This window comes from Calonectris borealis, chromosome 6 (genome assembly GCF_964195595.1).
Source record: "Calonectris borealis chromosome 6, bCalBor7.hap1.2, whole genome shotgun sequence".
In the NCBI taxonomy this organism is placed as follows: domain Eukaryota; kingdom Metazoa; phylum Chordata; class Aves; order Procellariiformes; family Procellariidae; genus Calonectris; species Calonectris borealis.
In genome coordinates, this window is record NC_134317.1 from 30615033 (window position 1) to 30634663 (window position 19631).

The 19631-nt window shown below is 40.2% G+C and overlaps 1 protein-coding gene across 3 annotated transcripts in view; it reads left to right on the plus strand.

Annotated features, from left to right (window-relative positions):
* The first annotated feature begins 2700 nt into the window (after positions 1–2700).
* The window catches only part of SUMO1 (small ubiquitin like modifier 1), a 46218-nt gene continuing 29287 nt past the window's right edge, over positions 2701–19631 (plus strand). The window contains exons 1-6 of one of the 3 annotated variants that reach the window (XM_075153473.1): positions 2730–2906; positions 6843–7028; positions 8163–8237; positions 9508–9585; positions 11482–11553; positions 12294–13166. In XM_075153473.1, the coding sequence (XP_075009574.1) occupies positions 7011–7028; positions 8163–8237; positions 9508–9585; positions 11482–11553; positions 12294–12362 (312 nt within the window). In that variant the 5' untranslated portion in view covers positions 2730–2906; positions 6843–7010 and the 3' untranslated portion in view covers positions 12363–13166. Of the gene's footprint in view, positions 2907–6842; positions 7029–8162; positions 8238–9507; positions 9586–11481; positions 11554–12293; positions 13167–19631 lie in introns of those variants that run through there. The other 2 variants (XR_012674143.1, XM_075153475.1) reach the window with 2 other exon arrangements.

Sequence of the window (19631 nt, forward strand, 5' to 3'; positions counted from 1 at the left end):
GCGTGGGCTTGATTAATATCAGACATTTGTTGCCGCATTTTATGCAACCATCCATATGAGTCAGCACGCCTTCGTTTCCTCTCCTGCTTCTCGTGTAAGGAGTACACTGGACAGCCAATAGAGAAATCTAGGGATTCACATCATTCTTAAGAACTTGTTTTCATATGGAAAGACTTTGATGCTTTAGATATTGTAACCATTTTTTTTTGGTTACACAACTGGTAATATTGCCAAAGAAATGATGTTCAACTAGAAACAGAATTTCCAGGTTCCCCCTAGTTTTAAAGTTCTGGTGCTGCTGGTCAGGGGGAGTGCTACTATCATGAAGAGCAAATTTAAGAGTAAATATTACTTAGTTGTCTGACTTAGAACACTGTATTCATCCTGTTTGCCAGCATTAACTGCTCTCATGCGAATGTGTTAGCATTATGAGATTACAGATTATTCTTAGGTTAAAGTCCAGTTTTATAAGAAATTTATTTTTGATGAACTGAGGAGGCTTTGCGCAGACTAGGTAGGCCAGTACTTTTGAGAAAAACACTGACAGCGCTTGGCTCCTAAACCATATACACAGCTTTGAAGAAGTTAGTCAGCAGCAATTTGAAGGAATAGATGTGAATTTTATTGACTGCAGGTGATTGAAATTAGTTGCAGATGGGGAATTAGAGAAGTTATAAAACACCTGAGGATTAAGCGAGGTTATTAGGGCAAGTAGCCTTGGTGGTGGCTGCAGCAGCAAGGATGACTTTGGAGTTTGTGGGAAGAAGCTTGTGTAGGTATATTTAGTCTTTTTAAAACAGCATTATTTTTGTTGTGTTTTAATTTTAAGTATACTGTGTGTTGAGCTTGGGCTGTTGAAGAAGAAAAGGGTGAGTTTTGCTGATGGACGTCTGTAGTTCTCATGGGCTGAACGGAGACTAGCTTTGCGGATGCTGTACAAATATAGTTTGTGTCTTGAGGAAGTAATGTGTCCACAGCCGATTGGGAGTAAAGAGAGGTGGTCTTGCTGTTACTTAGTGTGTATGCAGATGTGCATGTTTCAAAATTATGCCTTTATTGCTATGTATAGGGATAGGTAACTGCATTCTGACTCATGTGAGTGTTAAGTTTTATTACAAGATTGCATCGAAAAATTGGTAAAATGAAGAATTACACTCAGGTTTCATGCCAGAGTCTGAGACTTTAGCCTTATTGCTATAAGGCTACTCTGCCTGCTCTTAAAACTGCTTTCATTTGTGAATAGCAGTGATGTTTAGGACAGAGTAAGTATTTGTCATTTTCTTTTCTGTTAGTATCATGCGTTGCTGTGAAGCCCTTGAATGGCTTATTTTGGTGCTTTGTGTAGTGTTATTAAGCTCACAACAAGCTCTTACTGTGAGCTTGGCATAGTTAGAACAGATTTGGCTTTCCTGCCTACTAGGCCTTGCCTAAGAAAGATCATAATTCTGTAGTATGTATATAAAAAAACCCAATGTATACATATAAAAAACCCCCTATGAATAGCATCTGTTTTGGTTCTCTTCGTGTTTTTCTTTTTTTCTCCCTTGTTAATTAAAACTCATTCCCGTGAGTCTAGACACCGTGTAGTTTCACTGGCTAGTGAAAGTGCATCCCTTGGTGCAGCCACATTTGTAACACGCTGTTCAGTCAGTGAAGTGCAGGCATGGGGTGCAGCTGCTTTGGTGTCTGGCGTTATTACAAAGGAACGTGGCACGCAGGGCGTTGGAGTCTCTGTGTTGATGGATGTGCTCTGCCTGGAGAGATTTCTTACCCTTCCCTGAAAGTAGTTGGTAAAGTTAAAAACCTAGTAGGAATCTCCTGTTTCAGTGGGGCTGACTTCTGTTGACCCATTTATTTTACAGTAATGTTGTTATTTTGAGGTTCTCACATGTGTTTTTTCTACTCACTGGCCCTTAGAGCCAAGCAGCACTTATTCTAGCAGTGATGCCATGCAGGAGTTGCCTTAGTTGTTGTAAGGGATATTAGTACTACATGCTGCAGTCCAAAACAGCTTGCAGTCTAAATGTAATCTTTTTAAGGTGTAGGTGTTGCTTCTTGTGCAAACCTGTAAATAGCCGTGCTGTGCCGATGTAGAGCGGGACATCTGTTCTGTGCTAGGACGGTGCATCACTAGAAGTTTGTGCAAATGCAGCTGCCTCAGTGCAAATTTGCTTAATGCATACGGACCTTATTACTTGTATGGTTGCAATGATTAAAAAAATGCAAACTGTGCATAAATAGAAAAGTTTAAATGTTGTTAAGTATATCTTTTAGTAAAAACATTAACAAGCCATTACAGGTAGGCACTCTCACAGTAATGAGAGTGACTTTTGCTGTAAAATCTGCTTTTGTTGGGTGGGTTATGTGACTTGGCCTAGCTCCTCTGGGGCAGGACAAAACGGCCGTGCAGACCCACACCTTCAGTCGTTAGACTGCTTATAACTAGCGGAGTTCATAAAAACAGCTATTTTTCCCTTGGGGGCAGGCCATCAGGTGCCTTTCTGCAGCCGGGCCTCCGGAGGCCGCCTGCGCTGGCAGACGCCGGGCCTCGCCGTGGGGCCCGGGGAGAGCCGCGGTCCCTGCTGTGGCCTGGCTGCCTTTGCCCGCCTCTGCCCGGGAACGGGCCGGTGCGGGCGAGCCCGGGGAAGCGGCGCCTCGGGGTTTGCGGCGCGGGGGGCCCCGGGGGGGGCCGAAGGCGGTGCCCCCCGCGGCGGGGTGCCGGTGCGGGCTGGGAGGAGCTGGCGGGCGGGCCGCGCCGCGCCGGGCGGGAAGTGAGCTCAGGCGCACAGGAAATCCCGCCCGCGCCGCGGCCTGTGTTTGCGCTGCGGGCAGAGAAAGGAGCGGAGCGCCTGCAGCGGCCCAGCCGAGCCTGCCGCACGCAACGGGGCCGAGCCATGTCTGACCAGGTACGGGCGCCGCCGGCCCCGACCGCCGACCCCGGGGGGAGCTGCCGCCGGAGGCGGGGGGGGCGGTGGCGGCAGGCCCCGGGGGCGCGGGAGGAGCTGCCTGCGGCCCTCCCCCCTAAATCCCCCCTTTCGCGGGGCAGCCCCGGCCCGGCCTCGCGCTCTGTGAGGGGCGGCCCGGGGCGAGCGGAGCCGCGGCCGCCCGGGAGGCGCTGGGGGTTGCTCCCCTCGAGGAGTGTGTGTGTGGGGGTGCCAATCTCCGACCTCGGCCAAACTGGCCCCTCCCCCCCGCCCCCGTATTTTAATCCCCCTTTCCCTCGGGGTATTTCGCGAGGAACACGGGGGCGAGCTTCAGGCGGGGGATACTCGGGGACGGCTCCGCGGGGCCCCGGGCCGGGATTGCCGCCGGGGCAACCCCGACCCTGGAAGCCCGGGAGTGCAGCGAGGGGTGAGCCGCCTTTCACAACAATTGTTTTCTTTCATTTTCCATTTCGCAGGTGTGTGGTAGGATGCTCTTTCCCCGCAGCAGGCTTTGTGCGGGTTAGGCTAGACCTGCCAGGTCCTCTCTTTGCCCTAGGAATGCAAAAGGAGGGGGGAAAAAAAACAGACTTTCTTAGCTGAGCGTTGCTTGCCTGTATTAAACACCCCGTCCTTCACCAAGACTCTGTCGTGCCTTTGCTCCTTGTGCATCGTTATGTTCCTGTCAATTCTGACTTCTCAGCTGGGGACTTAAATAGTTACTTGTACCACAAGTTCCTGGCTTGCTTGGCATGGCATGTATACAGTCCTTTGCTTACAACTATTGCTTTAGGCTATGTGACCTGCTGGTGAAAAGTTAAAACAGCATTCCAGTTTTAATTTGTGTTCTGTTTTGCTTTATTTTTTATATTGCCTTCATATGGCAGTGTTTTCTAACTTTGTCATGACGATTCGACTTTGGAAAAATCAATGTCGGTATCTACAAATGTTTCTTGCAGGGCTGTGAAGTCAAGAATAGTACTAGTGCCAGCCAGGAAATTAAAAGTATGCAGAGACAAGGCTAAGCTTAGTGTATGCTGTGTCTGCTTTGAGGAATAGCCTTGATACATTATGACCCGTGAATGGAAACCATTGCTGTATGCGCTGGTGGTCTTCTTCCCCGCCCCCGGCTTTCAAGCACAATGCAACTCTACTGGCGAGGATGGTGCTGCTGCCTATCTCTGCCTGTGAGAGTGCAGCTAGGAGCACAGCTATTGCTGGCACCCATTAGGGCACGTTTCCAGTGTAGTAAAATACATGAAAGTGGCTGCATTAAAAAAAAAAAAAGCAAATTCTGAACTAGATTTTGTGCGCTGATCTTCACGTGACCTGCTCTGTAGCTCTCTGCATTTGTGAACTAAGGCATGTTTTAACACATAGCAGCTTTCATTAGGTAATTGCTTCTCCAGGCAGGTTCTGCTAAAACACATACATGTTTGTTCTTTGGGACTGCTTGAAGTGTGTAAAATTCATCGTATGTGAATACCTTCTTTGGATACATATCTTAAAGGTCTTTGAATAAGGACCCTGTTTTGGTTTTTTTGGTTTTTTTTTGTTTTTTTTTTTGTTTTTTTTTAATAATAAGCTAAACATTGTTATGTTGTGTCATTCACTTCTGGGGGGGCTGTGCAACAAGAGCCACACAGATGTTTAAGTAACAGTATAATGTACACTAATGCAGCACTGTAAATCTCATTCCTCTCTTTATCAATCCTACAGGAAAATTGGATTACCCAAAACTGTGGTTTGCTTACAGTGTCTTTCTTTTTGTCTCTGGAATTAAGTTACAAGGACATAATTTGTCACCAGTTATGATAATTTTGCCTTGTCTTTTTAGTATAAATAAAGAAGCATACTTGATTTAGTAACTTTATTTCCAATAGGAAATTAACTTTTATGATGTGTAAAAATACTTGCAAGAAGGGCAGACTTCAAAAAACACATGGCGGCATGGTGGGATTTAAGCAGAAACAAAAAGAATCGTTTTTCCCCTCCCTTCAAGGGTCTTAGGCTGGTTTTGCTTTAATTGAATCTAGATGCTGGCATTTTTATCTGTTCATGTACTGCTAATAAAGAATGCTATGGTTTGTATGCATTTTTCCACTCCTATAACAAATATAAGAGTTTATTTGCTGTGTTAGGAAGTGTGTTGTAGTCCTATTCCTCTAGTAATTTTGTTTTTGTTAATTTTTTTTTTTTTTTTTTAGATTACCTAAAGTGTGCTGAGTATAGGGCGTTTTTTTAGGCTTGGACATTGAAGTTTGAGCACTTCAGAAAATTGGAGGAGGAAACTTGCAGTATACTGCCTTACAATGTTTGTTTTGTGGTTTCATTAGTTGCAATAGCAATACCAGTGTTTCATCCAAGAGACTTTGGGTGCTTTTTACAGTCATGAATTTAGTGTTGATATATAAATGTGAGACAGTACCAGGAGCCTCGTTTTGTGCTATTTAGGAAAACTGTGAAATGAAGCCTTTAAAACTTTAGGCATCTAGTGGAAAGTTAGAACTTGGAGTGTTGTGGTATTCCTGTTCTGTTTGTATGGTAGTCTTTTTTTATGTACCGTTTCATGAGATACCCTAAACACCAGTTCTTTTACAGTAAGTAAAAGTCTGGAGGTTTGCTTGCAGATTGCTGATCCACGATTTTGTTAGTGAATGCTTGTAGTTTAGTAACTTTGCAATCTCCTTGCTTTCTTTGTTCTGAAGTGTTTTTGTGTTGGCTTTACCATTTGGCATTGAATGGCAGTATAGTTCGCTGACAAAATGCAGGGAGCTGTTTCAGACTTGCTGGGTCATGTTGTGTTCTGATTTCAAATATTTTGCTCTTTTTTTAAGCTTCAGTTATTGGCATTGTCAACATTGATTTGATCTTGCTTCTATTTTCCTGAAATTACAGGAAAAGTAATATTTGCTCTTATTTTGTGGGTGAGAGCTTGCTGGGGCTTTAAACGAGCAGCTTTATGGTATGATGTTTCAAGGCTCCAATCCCTCTGCTTTTTCTACTGTTTGCCACTTCCCCTATTTGTTTTTAGTACTAGAGCCCTCTTTCCCTGAGGGTGGGAATCAAACATCTTATGAATCATTGCTTTCCACTCGTATTGGCCAGAGGCACTGTCATAGTAGCAATGATGATTTGTCATACCTTGTACAGGGTGATTTGTTTTGGAAGGCTAAGTAGGTAGATCTGTTACAATGCACAGAACTGTATAAACTACTACAAATGCCTCTCCTGCTGGGATAAGCTGCGGCTGTGCAATTCGGTTCTTATGCAAAGTAAACTAAGACAGTGACTGACCTGAAACATCACATAAAGAGGCAGGATGTTCTTAAAAATTCTTTCAGTGATAGCAAAGCAGGAGATAGTTTTGAAGTTACAGACTTGAGATCTGTAGAGATCTGAATCTCTTTCTGATGCCTAGAGGTTAGTAATCTTGCATACGGACAATAAAAATGCTGTTTTTGCAAGTTATCAGAATAAGTCGCAGGTTCTTGTTTTTCTTTCTCTTTTTAGTCAGGAGTGGAAATCAGTGTATTTTTATTCCTGCAAATAGTCCCATGAGGTTAGAGTTCAGACATGTTAGAAAGGGAAAACTTTGGTGGGGAGCACATTTGCTGTGACTGTGTTACCAGTGAAGACTCCTTTCACACTTCAAAAGTGACTTGCTTGGAGACCTGAGAGTAAGTGTCTAGTTTCTTGAAAGCTTGGGGTCAGTTTTTGGGTTTGAGCTTGAGGAGTGATGAACCAGTCCCAGCAGTCCAGGTTGTGCCCAGGTGGGTATTAAAAAGAAAAAAAAAAAGTATTCAAACCAGGTGGAGTCTCTGGCTCATACTTTTTTGTCATCACAGAAACTGAATGGATTTGTGAGGCAGTGAGTCAAACTGGTACAAAGAGCACTTCCTCCCTCTTTCTTTCTTCCAGACTGAGACTGGTACAGATAGGGAAGGTCTTTGCAGACTTTTCCCCCCCGCCCTTCCCTGAACTTTTAACATTCAAAGAAGTTGTGCATGTTTAACCTCTTTAAGAGGAAAAAAAAAAGCTTGAAAAGGCTTGTCTGCCATTTTAATCTGGAGATAGAGACCTATCTGGATGGACTTAATACAAAAGGTTAGTATGTCTTTTTGGTGCTTGATCCTAAAGTTCAATTCCAGCCATACAAAGGATATTTCTCTATGCTCAGCAAGAAGTCCCTTTGGGCTGGGAAAATGTATGTGGTAGGCACCTGTACATATTTTGCTTATTTTATCTACTGTGTTAAGCCATAAAATATAAAAGGAAGATTTGAAACATGATCAGCAGGGTATCCTCATTTCTGGCTACTTGGGAAGATTTCTTTATCAAGCACCATCTGGACCTGAGGCAGTGTCTGTGTAAAATCCCTTTGTGCTGCAGTGGAACGTAACTAAAGGCCTGATCCAGAATATGTAGTGACAGGCAAGGGATGGGGTTAATAGTACCTGATGTCTCGCTTGTCATAGCTATCAGCAGCTAACATGAAAACTTTGATGTCCTTAATTCATGTCTTATAGAACATAACGCTTAAACCCTTTTGATGAGCTTTAGAGCTCAAGTTGTTGTATCAAACTTGTCTGTACAATTAATTCTTATCCTGGAAAGATATCAAAACACTGTAGTTCTTTAAACTGCAACTTTTAAGAACTTTAAGAATTCTGGTCTTAAAACATATGCTAGAAGGAAGCTGTTACTTGATGTTGTTTTGTTGTCATAGAAAAGAAGGTGGCTAACGATCCTTTTGAAAGTAGTGACTACTGTTGATGCAGTAGGCTGAAAATTGTTTGCATGGTTCACTCTCTTTACACTGATAGGGTGTCACAAGTGCTTTCAGTTTACTCTCCTCATGATGTTCTTTTTTCTGTCAAATATCTGAGCCTCTTAGTACACTTCCTGTATTTCTTTCTGCAGTCTGTTTGTTGACTAGGAGTTAGTGGTATAAAGTCTACTTCTCATTTTTCATCTGTCATCTGTTTCCAAATGATCCTTCTCTCATCTCTTACGTTCTTCACAGTGTTTCTCTTCCGTCATTAATTAAACTTTTCACAGGCAGACAGACAGCCTTTCATAATACTATGTTGCTATTATTTTCACACACAGAAAGGAAGAAGTAAGGTGCCTTGGATAGTCTGATTTCGTGTAATAAGGAGGATGACAGCTGTCATACTGTCCAGTGAAAATAACGAAGTGTTGAATTGATCAGATTTTTTTTTAATGTTTTTCTTGCAGGAAGCAAAACCTTCAGCTGAGGACTTGGGAGATAAGAAAGAAGGGGAATACATTAAACTCAAAGTCATTGGGCAGGTGAGTTTTTACATAACTACTTGTTGACATTTGGTGGAGGTGTGAGTTTTTGTATTGTAGAAATGAACAAATGAAAGTTAATACTTTTTTCAATGTGGATCCTCCCCTGACATAAACTACTTACCAACTGCCAGTAATGTGTGTTAGTATACTCTCTGGTGAGGTTTTTTTTAAAAGCTTGAGTAATTTATCCTTATGACTCAGGATTTGGTCAGTGTGATCACCATCTTGCAACTAGGGGACCTGATGCATTGAGGGATTAATTTATCCAAGGATATGAATGAAATATGTGGCAACATCAATAAGTTCAGGTCTTCAGAGTTCATGTAGTGCACTAAGCATGAGGTCAACTTTCTTGGACAGGGATAGGAAGAGGATTCTGTTAGCTGGCATGTTGATAGAGGTGAACGGTGGATTATAAGTTGTGTTGGAATTCAAGTTGTGTTGGAATGTGAATGTCGAGATCCTTCTTGAACAGAAGTCCTTCTGGGCAAAGAACCCCTAGCCCGTATGACTTGACTCAGTATTGTTCGTTGGCATATTAGCGCAATTGCTGTGCTGTTGACTGGAGACGGATGACTTAAAGTAGGACTAACACAAACTAGCTTACCTCTTGCTGGTTTAATTGGCAATGGTGAGAACACATTCAAAAGCTAAATGTGTCCCATATGCTTTTTGCACAGGGCCTCGTGTTTTATCTGTAGCCATTTTGACAGTTGTAGTTACTTGTATCTTATGGCTGGTAGGAAGGACTATAGAATAATGAGACCTAAGATTTCTCCTTGGGTTAATGTTGTGTTGCCAAGTCTGCCTGTATCCTAACTTCTAGATAATTACTCTAATTGAACAAGGTTTTGTATATATTTTGAAGTGCAAGCTTTAACTTGTCTCTTTTGGAACCTTAGAGCAGAAGTCCCCTGCATATGTATGTTTGTACTTCATAAGTACATCAGCTGGATAAAGATGGAAGCACAGACTGAACCATGTATGGTTTTTAGTACTTTGAAATCCAAAACCTCCATAGTGAGCCCAAGGCTATACTATGCCATCTGTTTTAAAACAGAGCTTCCTGTGGAAGTGCATGATGAATTTAGCAACTGATAAATTGTCCTGGAGGTTCATGTTATGATGCACCAAGGTATGCACAGTGATAGTTAAACTGCATTCCATGTTAGTTTTACATAAGTTTTTCTTAATGAAAGTCTTAAAATTAGCATAGATAAAGTAAGCAATTACTACAGAGAGTAACTTTTTTCTTTTCTGTTCTTAGGACAGCAGTGAAATTCACTTCAAGGTGAAAATGACAACACACCTCAAGAAACTCAAAGAATCATACTGTCAAAGACAGGTTTGTGAAACAGTGACACTCTCTCTTTAAAAAAGAAAATAAAAAAGCCAAACACTTTAGCTTTACTTTTCTCACTGTTCTTTCAAATACAGACGTTTGTTGAAACAGTCAAGCTTCTATCTAGTTACCAGCAGGACAGATATCTGACAGTACAAATGCAATGGATCTCTTAATTTCTTTTGACAAGTAAAAGTATTTCAATTTAAGACAGTTGTGAATTTTGTAGTAAGTTGAAAATATATAGTGGCTGCTCAGAAGACATAGATGTTACCTTTTAAAATGCCCAGGCATGTATTTACAGTTACTGTAAAATCACCTGTCTCCAAGCGAAATTTCCTTAAAGCTGTAGAATACTGCAGCTTGGGATGAGAGCAGCCTTAGGCGTTGTTACAGCCATTAATATGGTAATTGATTAACACTAGCTATTACGCCCTCAGTTAAGAAATCTGCAACATTAATTGTGGATGTAGGTAAATAGTAACTACTGTTACAGAACAAAAATATATCTTCACTTCCAGATTCTGTGGCAGATATTGTGGATTCACTGCTGCTATTTCCAGAAGCTCTGGCCTAGTTTACCCCCAGCTTTGGGGATAGATGCCTTGTGTGGCCTTTTCTTGAGTAACTGTGTTGTAGTTCACTTCAGGAGATAAAATAATAAGAAATAATACTTTGGTTTTTTTCTTAATACCTTGAGACAAGTTGAACTTGTCGGTTGAAGTGTTCTTTTGTAGAATGTGTTCTTTTTTGCTATCCTTCTGGAGTAGGAGGAAAGAAAAGATCAACACCAGATATGATTGTAGCCAAATCCAAATGATTAAAATTGTGGTTCATTTGAAAAACTTGAAATTTTAAAATAAGATCTTGGAAATAATTCATGCGGCAGTCTTAGTGATTGATGAAAATGCACGTTTGTGGAATTCTTTTTTTAAGAAAGAAGTAATTGTTTGAATGAACACAGCTATATCTATCTCCAGGGCTGAATTCTGGAGAGTCCGTGATTTCCTTCATCAGCAGTCAATACCGTTTTTGGTGTCAAGCAGCCTTTCTCTGGTAAAGGGACTGTGAACATTTCTTCCAAGTTGGCCAGAGGGATTGTTGGAACAGCGTGAAGTGCTGTTCTTTCCTGTGAATTTTTCTGCCTAGTTATTTGCAAGCAATATGTCTGAGATCTAATTGATGCACAAAACAGGTCATATTTCAATTGTGTTTGTTTTGCTCATAACTTGACAGAGAAGAAAAAGATGAGGTGAAGTACGATGCTCTGCCGTAACGCAGGCAGACTGTACAATAGACATACTGCAACTTAACTTCATTTACCATTGGGATACTCCCTTCTCCATTTGAATGGTGTTCCTTTTTCTTCCCCTCAGCTCTGCTCTTTCTTGTCCCCAATGTAGAGCTTTTGCAGAACTGATAACGGTAAAGGTTGCTATTCCTTCCTATGGTGATATAAGATTGGGAAAGCAAGTGTGGGAGTTCATGAAGTAAACATCATGTTCCTCCTGTTTTAGGATCTTTAATAAGGCTGATACGCAGTTCAGAAGAAAAGACCTTCATGTGTAATGTTGTCTTGGAAGGGAGGGTGTAGTCAGTACTTTATTTATAAATTTAAAAAAAGACAAGGAAAAAAAAAGCTAAGGAAAATTCCCAGTTGTTGAGCTAGAACTCCAGTGAGACTTTGGAATAAACACGCATTTCAGCACTATCGTGCTCCTCGAGTTGCTTCTTCATAGTCTACATCATTGCAACAGAATAACTGAGCTCCCTACGTAACAGGAACTAACACTTTCTTTTTTGACTTTCACATGTGTTGTTTTTATTAAAAATGTTTTTCTTGTAAATCTGTACAAGTTTCAGTAAGGTTTTTTCTTGTACATCTGGTTTTTTTTTTAGGGTGTTCCAATGAATTCACTCAGGTTCCTCTTCGAGGGTCAGAGAATTACTGATAATCATACCCCCAAGGAGGTGAGTTTCTTTCTAGAAAAAGTCTTACATAGTTCGCTGGAGAAACTAAATACCAAAACTGGTTAGTTTCTGTGTTCTGCTAGACATCTGCTAGAATGAAGGTGTTTCTTTAAATACAGCCAATTTTTTTGAGTGTATTTAGTCAAACATAGTCTGATTATATTTGTCTAACTGCTGTCCAGTGAGTTTCACCAATTGTTATGACAGAGCAGGAAGAAACACTGTTGTAGTAATGACCTTCTGAAAAATCAGACAAACGTGTGTACTGTGAAATTGAACAAGTTACCCTCTGTGAGAGAACAGTTGTAAACAGGCTTTGAGTTTCAAGCTGTAGGTCTTAGCTGTATTGTGAGCTAGTGGTGTGCTATATATAATTCACATGGCTGCACAGCTGGTGCATTCGCTATGATGTTGGTTACGTTCCTGTGCATCTGTTGCCCAAGAAGGGATTTAGAGAAGGGTAAAGCTAACAACTTCCAGGCTGATGTGTACTGCTCCAGAAGCGGATTTAGACTTCACTGATAAGGCTTTTGCTTTAACTGAGATGTGTAAGACTGAAGGAAAAGGACTAAAAATCATGAGTGTTGGCTAGTGAGATGGTGACTGAAATTTTTTTCACCCCTTTGATGAATTATGATGGGACAGAGGAACAAACCATTGCGTAACTTGTCTAGGACCTGCTCTGAATTCAGTGCACAAAATTTATAACGATTATATGCTGTTTTTCTCTGTTCTCACAGCTGGGGATGGAGGAGGAAGATGTGATTGAAGTTTATCAGGAACAGACGGGGGGTCACTCAACAGTTTAGATCCTTCTGTTTGTTTTCTTCCCCCTTAATCCTTTTTTATTTTTAAATAATAGTTCTTTTGTAATGTGGTGTTCAACACTGAATTGAAACTGGCACCCCATCTCTGGGAGTTTATTTTCAAGCGTCTGGTATTTTGAATTCTCGTGCTCATTATACACTATTGTTTCTGTTTTCATTGTGCTGAACTTTTGTGATCCAGCTGCAGCCTTGCTCCCCTCTTCCCTTCTGCCCTCCCCTTTAGAAATACACGTACACACATGCATTTGTATGTTCACTAGGTTCGTGCATTTCAGGCACGAAGGCTGTAAGATCTGCCAGGTGGGCGAGTGTTCTTAATGACTTCCATATCTGCCCTGAAGTTTTGATGTGTGACTGTTTCACTCCTGGACTATAACTTTCAGTGCGAGATGAAGTTTTTCAGAGAACTAAACTGTGGAGAAATTGTATCGATAACTCGGAGCTATTTTGCTTAAATTGTGCTGATGGCCCAACGAAGATTACCAAGTTGGAAATGGAAAAGCTAGAACTGTTGTCATCTGTACTTTGCTCCAGAGATGGCTTTGCTGAAGACATAAAATTGAAAACCCTAATGATTCTTAAATCTTGCCAGAAGAGCCCAGAAGCATTTTAACTTCATATAGCAATTAGTACACGCAGGTATTCGTGCAAGAATGTTCACAGCAGACAACTGGTGTTACTTTGACACTCTTGTTTGTACCTTTTGGCCTGGGACGTGGGTTTTGAATGGACATTGTCTGTACCAGCTTCATTTAAAATAAACAAGAAAAACAATTTTATAAACAACTTGCATTTTCTTTTCAAATGTTTGGAAATGAGCAAAACCATAAAAAGTTATAATTAGGGCATGCTTTTCCAGTAACTATACATTGAAGCCAAAAAATAAAAGTGCTCTGTAAATATACCTCATTTTAAAAAAAAAAAACTTTTTTCTACTTGCCCTAGTAAAATACTTGATCTGCTTGGTTTGCAGGTGACTGTTTGAGACTACTAGCTGTTTCTTTTCTTGTTAGAGAATATTCACATACAGTTACAACTTCACTTCATGCACAAAAGGTAAACTGAAAATGCAACTTGGAACGAGACACAAAGATGGTTTTTAATGTCTACATTTCATATGATCATGGTACCATTAAATAATCTCTCTATGATGGATGACATGGAAGTGTCATGATAGTTCATCAGGCATCATTATGAGGGTCCACTTCATGTTCTAGCTAGTCGCAGGTTCTAAATGGTCAGTCTGAGAACATGTTACTGGATGTGAAAGCTCAGATGGGACGTTATGGGCAGGATAGTGTGGAGAGCAGGTTTCTGCACTGTCCCTGCTTCAGCCTTTCTGCAGATAAATAGGACTCGTTTCTGATTTGGTTTGGTAAATCAAGTTCACTATAAATGCCAACTTCATTTAAAGACACGTTTTAGTGCTGGCATACTTAAAAGAAATTACAGATTTTGAATTATTAGTTTTTATGGCACTTGCTGTAAAGCTAGAAATGCATTTTCTTTAATGCTTGTGGTTTGTGTCCTGTTTCTGATTTAGTAATACTTTTGTACACATAGTTGCGCTAAGCAATTTTTTAAAGATTAAAATTTTTGTTTACAAAATGTCAGAATATGGGGTTTTCTTGAAGTATTCTATGTAATTCAATTCTATGGGGGAAGAGGGGTTGCTATTGTGATGTAGAACAACATGGCTTCTTTGCACTTATCTTCGATTGCTCCGATACTAAATATATCTGCTTCAGAATACTGGAAATAAACAGCCTTGTGATTATTATCAGATCATCTTCTAATTTAAATTTGTATACTGCTCTTGTTAGTAGACAAATTCCCATTATCCCTCTTCTGCAAATTAGGAACTGAGGTGCAGGGGATGGTAGTTTACTCGGGTCACTCTGGAAGTTGAAAGCGGAACTGAGAACAGAATCCAGATCCCTTGGGTTTGATGCTAGTACTCTAGTTGCTGCACCAACTTTCTTTGCTTTTTACTGTGCACTCTCCTCTTCCAAATCTGTTTTATATGCTCATTTATATCAGCTTTCTAGTTGAAGCACTGCATTTAGTTCTCTTGAGATTATGGAGGAGGGTTTCCTGCAGAATGCAGCTTCAGCAGGATGAAGCTCAAGGCGAAGATTTCTTTCTATTGTGTAACCTTGTCCTAAAATACTTTATAGAGTGGATATGATACCAAAGTGACAAACTGATTTGACCTCTTTCTCAGACTCGTCGTGAAGCCTCAGAGAGCTAGTGCCTCAATGGAGCTGCTGGTCTAAAGCAATGTCTGTACTGTTACAACTTGATGGAACAGTAATAACAGGAAAATGGTACTCTGCCTCAAAGATTAGTATTGAGAGCTTCATGTAAAATGAGAGATACACATGCTATGCAGATGCACTAGTACCCTTTTTAAGGAAGTTTATTCTTGGAAGCTGTACATTGAAATAAAACCTGAGTTTTGAAGTCAAGGAATAGACAGACTTGAATTTTCTTCATTTCTCTGGAAGAGAAATCAATGTCTCTAAAAGAATTTCTTTCTGAAAAGATGGTCTGCAGTGGAATTTCTAAACTACTCATAGCTATGAAGCATATGACTGGAAGTCAGATTGGCCTTCATATGTTGGAGAAAAACAGAGAAAAGAATCTTTTTTCCTCCTGCAATTTGTCTTTGTTTACATGCTTACCTGTATATTAGAAGAACTGAGTTCAGCTGTTGATGGCTGGTTTTGTTAAGTGTTTAAAAAAAAAGTGGTGGTGGGAGAATGAAACCATCTTCACTGAGTCAGTTACACAGTGGAAGGTGGAAGCTAATCCTTGCTTTATTTCTAATTGTGAAATTAATATGTTGAATATTCACTATGGTGGTGTATAAAAGCTGTATTGATAAGCGCTTTACAAAATTATCAGTCTCAACATATTTTCTTAAAGCTGGTTTGTTTAAAGGATTTGTGTATTATCTACGTGATCATCAATTCGACAAAATGAGATTTTTTTTTAAGTTAAATGTGTAAATGTTGGCAGGATTTGGACTGCAGTTAGGATGTCAGATTGTGCTAAAACTTGAAGTCTGCCACAAATTTTGACTAACAGTCTATTGTTTTAGAAGCACTACAACTGTATGCTAGTTTTTAACTTTTCCTAATTTAAGTGGAAATTATTTTTAAGAATACAATACTAAAATATCTGTGCTGACCTGTGCATCTTCTGTATGCACTTTTGAATTATTGCTGTTCAGGTAAATTTTCTTAAATGAGAAGATTAGCTTCTGAGGCACCATACAGAGAACGGTAGGAATTGTGCAAGTTGGGAGTAGTGTAAACTTGTTCTGTTTTGCTTTTAGAACCAGTACTTAATGCATATTTAATTTAATGAAGTTCAGCTTCAATTTAGAGACTGCAAAAAATTGATTACTCTTCTCCACAGGAGACTCTTTACAGGAACTGCAATATGAGTTGAATCTACAAATGTTACACTTTCTTATGTTAGATAATACTAGAGAAGCAGAAAATAAGATAAACCTGATTTACAAGGAAGAAAAGTTCTTTTCTTGCTATAGTTTCTCTGTTGTCATCTTATTGTTGATATGGAAATCTAACCTTTTCTTAAACAGTAGTATGTTTATTGCAATTTATTGGTTTGGAGGATTCCTCCAAGGGTAAGGACTGGGGTCTTCATACTTTTTGTAAACTGACAGTTCCATTGTTTTCATTCTTAACACAAAATGGACCAAAGAATCTGGGATGAAGCAGCAAAGGATAAACTGAATGTGTTCTGTGGCACCTCAGGAGGTCTGTCAGGATTCATTTCTACTGGCTGATAAAACATGAATGCTTTTATTTGCTATCAATGGGATGTAAATGCAGACTACTGTTGCAGTCTGGGAAAATGAGGGGAATGAGAGTAGCACCTATCCCAAAAAGGAACATTGTTTCTCTTTTGAATCAGGTTGGAACTTTGAATTAGACTGGAACTGAAAGAGCTCACTACAATGACCCATTCCTGGCACCAAGCACTTACTTATTCTTTTGTATGGTTTTCAGGCAGCTGAAAATAAGAAAACAGCCATGGACAAGGAACATCTTGAGTGTGTTCTAGTCCTGTAGCTTCTATTAGTAGTGCTCGTTGGAACTGCAGATGTTGTTCCAGATCTGCTCTTTGCCTGCAAACAATGTTAATAAAGTGGATTGCAGACACAGGACAGAATTCCTCCTTGGGTTAGAAAGCTGGTGCTTTGACTTGCAACCTGCACACTCAGCTCGTTGCTGGTTCACTGACATTTCTGTGACTTTGCCACAGTGCATACAGTGCCTTCTGAGGCACTGAGCCTGGACAGGAGATTGGACTTCCCCCAGGAGTTGGCTTTGAGCAAGGTTTGGAATGGGCTGGGGAAGAAAATGTCGGCTTATGCTAATACCTTTTTGTGGGCCAGTATGTTCTGCTGTCACAACAGTATGAATAGAGCAAGCAGGAGGTAGTTATTCCTGCTCAGCTGTAGTTCCCATGTATCTTCTTATGCCTGGTACTGCTTTGTGCCTGACAAATTGATCTAGCTTCCCTTAAGAAGGCCTGTTATGCTATTTGCAGTGTTTTAATATGTGGTATGCAGACTCCCAGTTCCTGTGTTCTGAGGAGCTGGTAGGAATAAGTTCTGGAAGCACATTGCTGGAATCTGCTCCGATGGACTGCGTAAAGGTAATCGTAGTTTCAGATGTGCGGGGCAATCTAGTTGCGCTTCTTTCTGTAGTGTAAATGGGTGTTATAAACTCTGAAACAGTGAAAGAATACAGATAAAGATATATGTGAATAGCTGATGGAATTTGGGGGGAAACATTGGAAAACTGTTTAAATAGTAAAAGAACTGCATTGTATTTCGGAGTTCGAATTGAAGGCAGCTTAACTAACTCCTGAGGTACCGATGCTGCTCTTCAATGTTAATTACGCTGATAGAACTCCTGACTACAGAAGTATTTTTGTATTGTCTGGCACTAGGTGTAAAGATTTATTATTATTACTGAGGAAAAAAAATAACTTCACTCTGATTAATAGCTATGTACCTGATTAAAAGCTGTGCTTGTGTTTTGGCTTCCTCTAGAGCTAGTCTAACATCTTCCTCTTTCTTCATCTGCTCCTCAGCCTCACATCTTGTCTTCTCCCAGTTTCTTCTTTCATACTCCAGGCATTTTTCTGCCATCTCCACCAGCTGCTGGCGTTCCTCCTGTAACCACATTGCTCCTTCTTTCTGTCTGCGTTTTTCTGCCTCTTAGAAACAGATCACCAACAACTATTAGTTGCTCATATACTTCCTATTTAGGAAATGTTTCTTTCATCAATTACAATTACAGAAAATACTGTTATAATACTGACCTTACAAGTATTTAATATTGTCTCAAACACATGAGTTTGTCTTAAATTGTAATTGGATTTTTTTTTTTTAAATCTGCTTGGCATTTAGGTTTTCAAGCCTTCCTCTGCAACTATTTGTTAGAAGTAGAATCTCTCTTTTTAAACTGTGTAGCTACTGGGACTTGGGCTTTCAGAGAAAATATATAACAAAAACATCAAGAAATGAACAGATGTAGCATGAATGTTATTATTGCTAGCATCTTGCACAGTTGCATCGTAGCTAGGCTGTGGAATTTCTCTTCTTCAGGCTGCAGGGACTGTGGAAGAGAAGACTATTGTTACCATATCTATTTAATAGAGGAGGAGCAGCTGAGGTACTGCAAGTTTGGGACTTAGTGTCACAGGACTTCCATGCCAGACACACAGGCTAAGTCTATGTCTTTACCAGAAATCATCCATTCAGATGAATTATCTGCAGCTAAAGTAAGTAGTAGCCTTTCTATAGACCACCTGCTCCTTCTTGTTCCTCTAGCTGTGTCTTCTTCTGGAACTGCAGAAGCTTTCTGTGATAATGCTCCTGCTGCTGCTGCCAATTATGTTCTTGTGCTGCTTTCTCTAATTGCGACTTCTTTGCTGCCTCCTCCTCCTGGCGCCTCCACTCTTCTTCTAGTTTCTGTAAACTAAAATTTAAATGATTATTAATTGCTATAGCAACCTTGGATTTGCTGAACATTTTTGCCAGAAGTGGAGCAGGTTCTAGCCCAAAGAGCTAAGTAGATTGCCAAAGTGAAGGAGAGAGAAATTAGAATAAAGAGAGAACAGGTGCTGGTTAGTGATACTTAGCATATGTCTGGTTAGTTCTGCAAATTAGTATTTAAAAAAAAAAAAATTACTGTCTACTTTCATAGTGTCTGTAAGGGGGCAAAAACCTGAATTACAATTTTTACATGTGTGCTTTTGAGGAGGACATGAGGACTATGGGATACAGGTTTACATGAAACAAAGATGTGGAGACAAGGGATGGAGGAGAGCACAGGGGCAGCTAGGAAAGTCCAGAGAACAAGAGCTGGAAGAAAAAATTGGAATGCATCTTTGTGGAACAGGAACACAAACCCAGAACAGGAACCCAGGCTATGCAATGAGCAAGGAGGCAATGGAAAGCCTTGGCTGAGATTTAGATGTAAACAGAATGGTGGTCAAAATGGGCTATTTTTGCAGGAGGATTCGCACTGTAAGGAGCATGAAAGAAAGTCAAGGAGGTTAATGAAGTGAAGGAATATTCTCCTTATTTTGGGAATGGGAAGTTAAGGGCAATCAAACTAAAGGTCTTCTGCTTTACTGAGTGCTATTTAAGATAATTTCGAAACTAACTCAGGGTTCTCAGTCCAGCAGTTTGACTTGAATGCCTACTTGCTTTTCCTGAAATAAAATTAAGGGCATGGCACTAATATCGAAAAATGCTTTATAAGTCAGATTTGTCCTTTCTTTTCAACCATCTGATTAAAAGATGCTACTTCTGCAAATCTGGTTCTTACAAATGCCCGTGACCAGGGAATACTTTCCGAAGTGTTCAGTCTTTTCTAGGTAGGCTGCAGCTCTTCAAAATCACCCAAGGAGGTCGCTGTTCTCCCCAGTAAATACCATTCTTAATGAAAAAATAAGTATAATATAGAAGCAAAGCAGTAAGATGGTGTCAGACTGTGTTGTTTTGTGTAAGCAGAACATTTCAAAAGGTGAATAAAAAGGTGATAATTATATTATAGCAGAGCTGTAATGGGTTTCCCAGAGCTTTGCCTTAAATATTTGTTGTTGGGTTTTTTTTCCCCTAAAGCTATGTCAGCAGAGGTCAAGAGCAAAAGTGCTCTTACTGCATTTTTTTGTAGTATAAAATTCTTGTATCATTAAGGA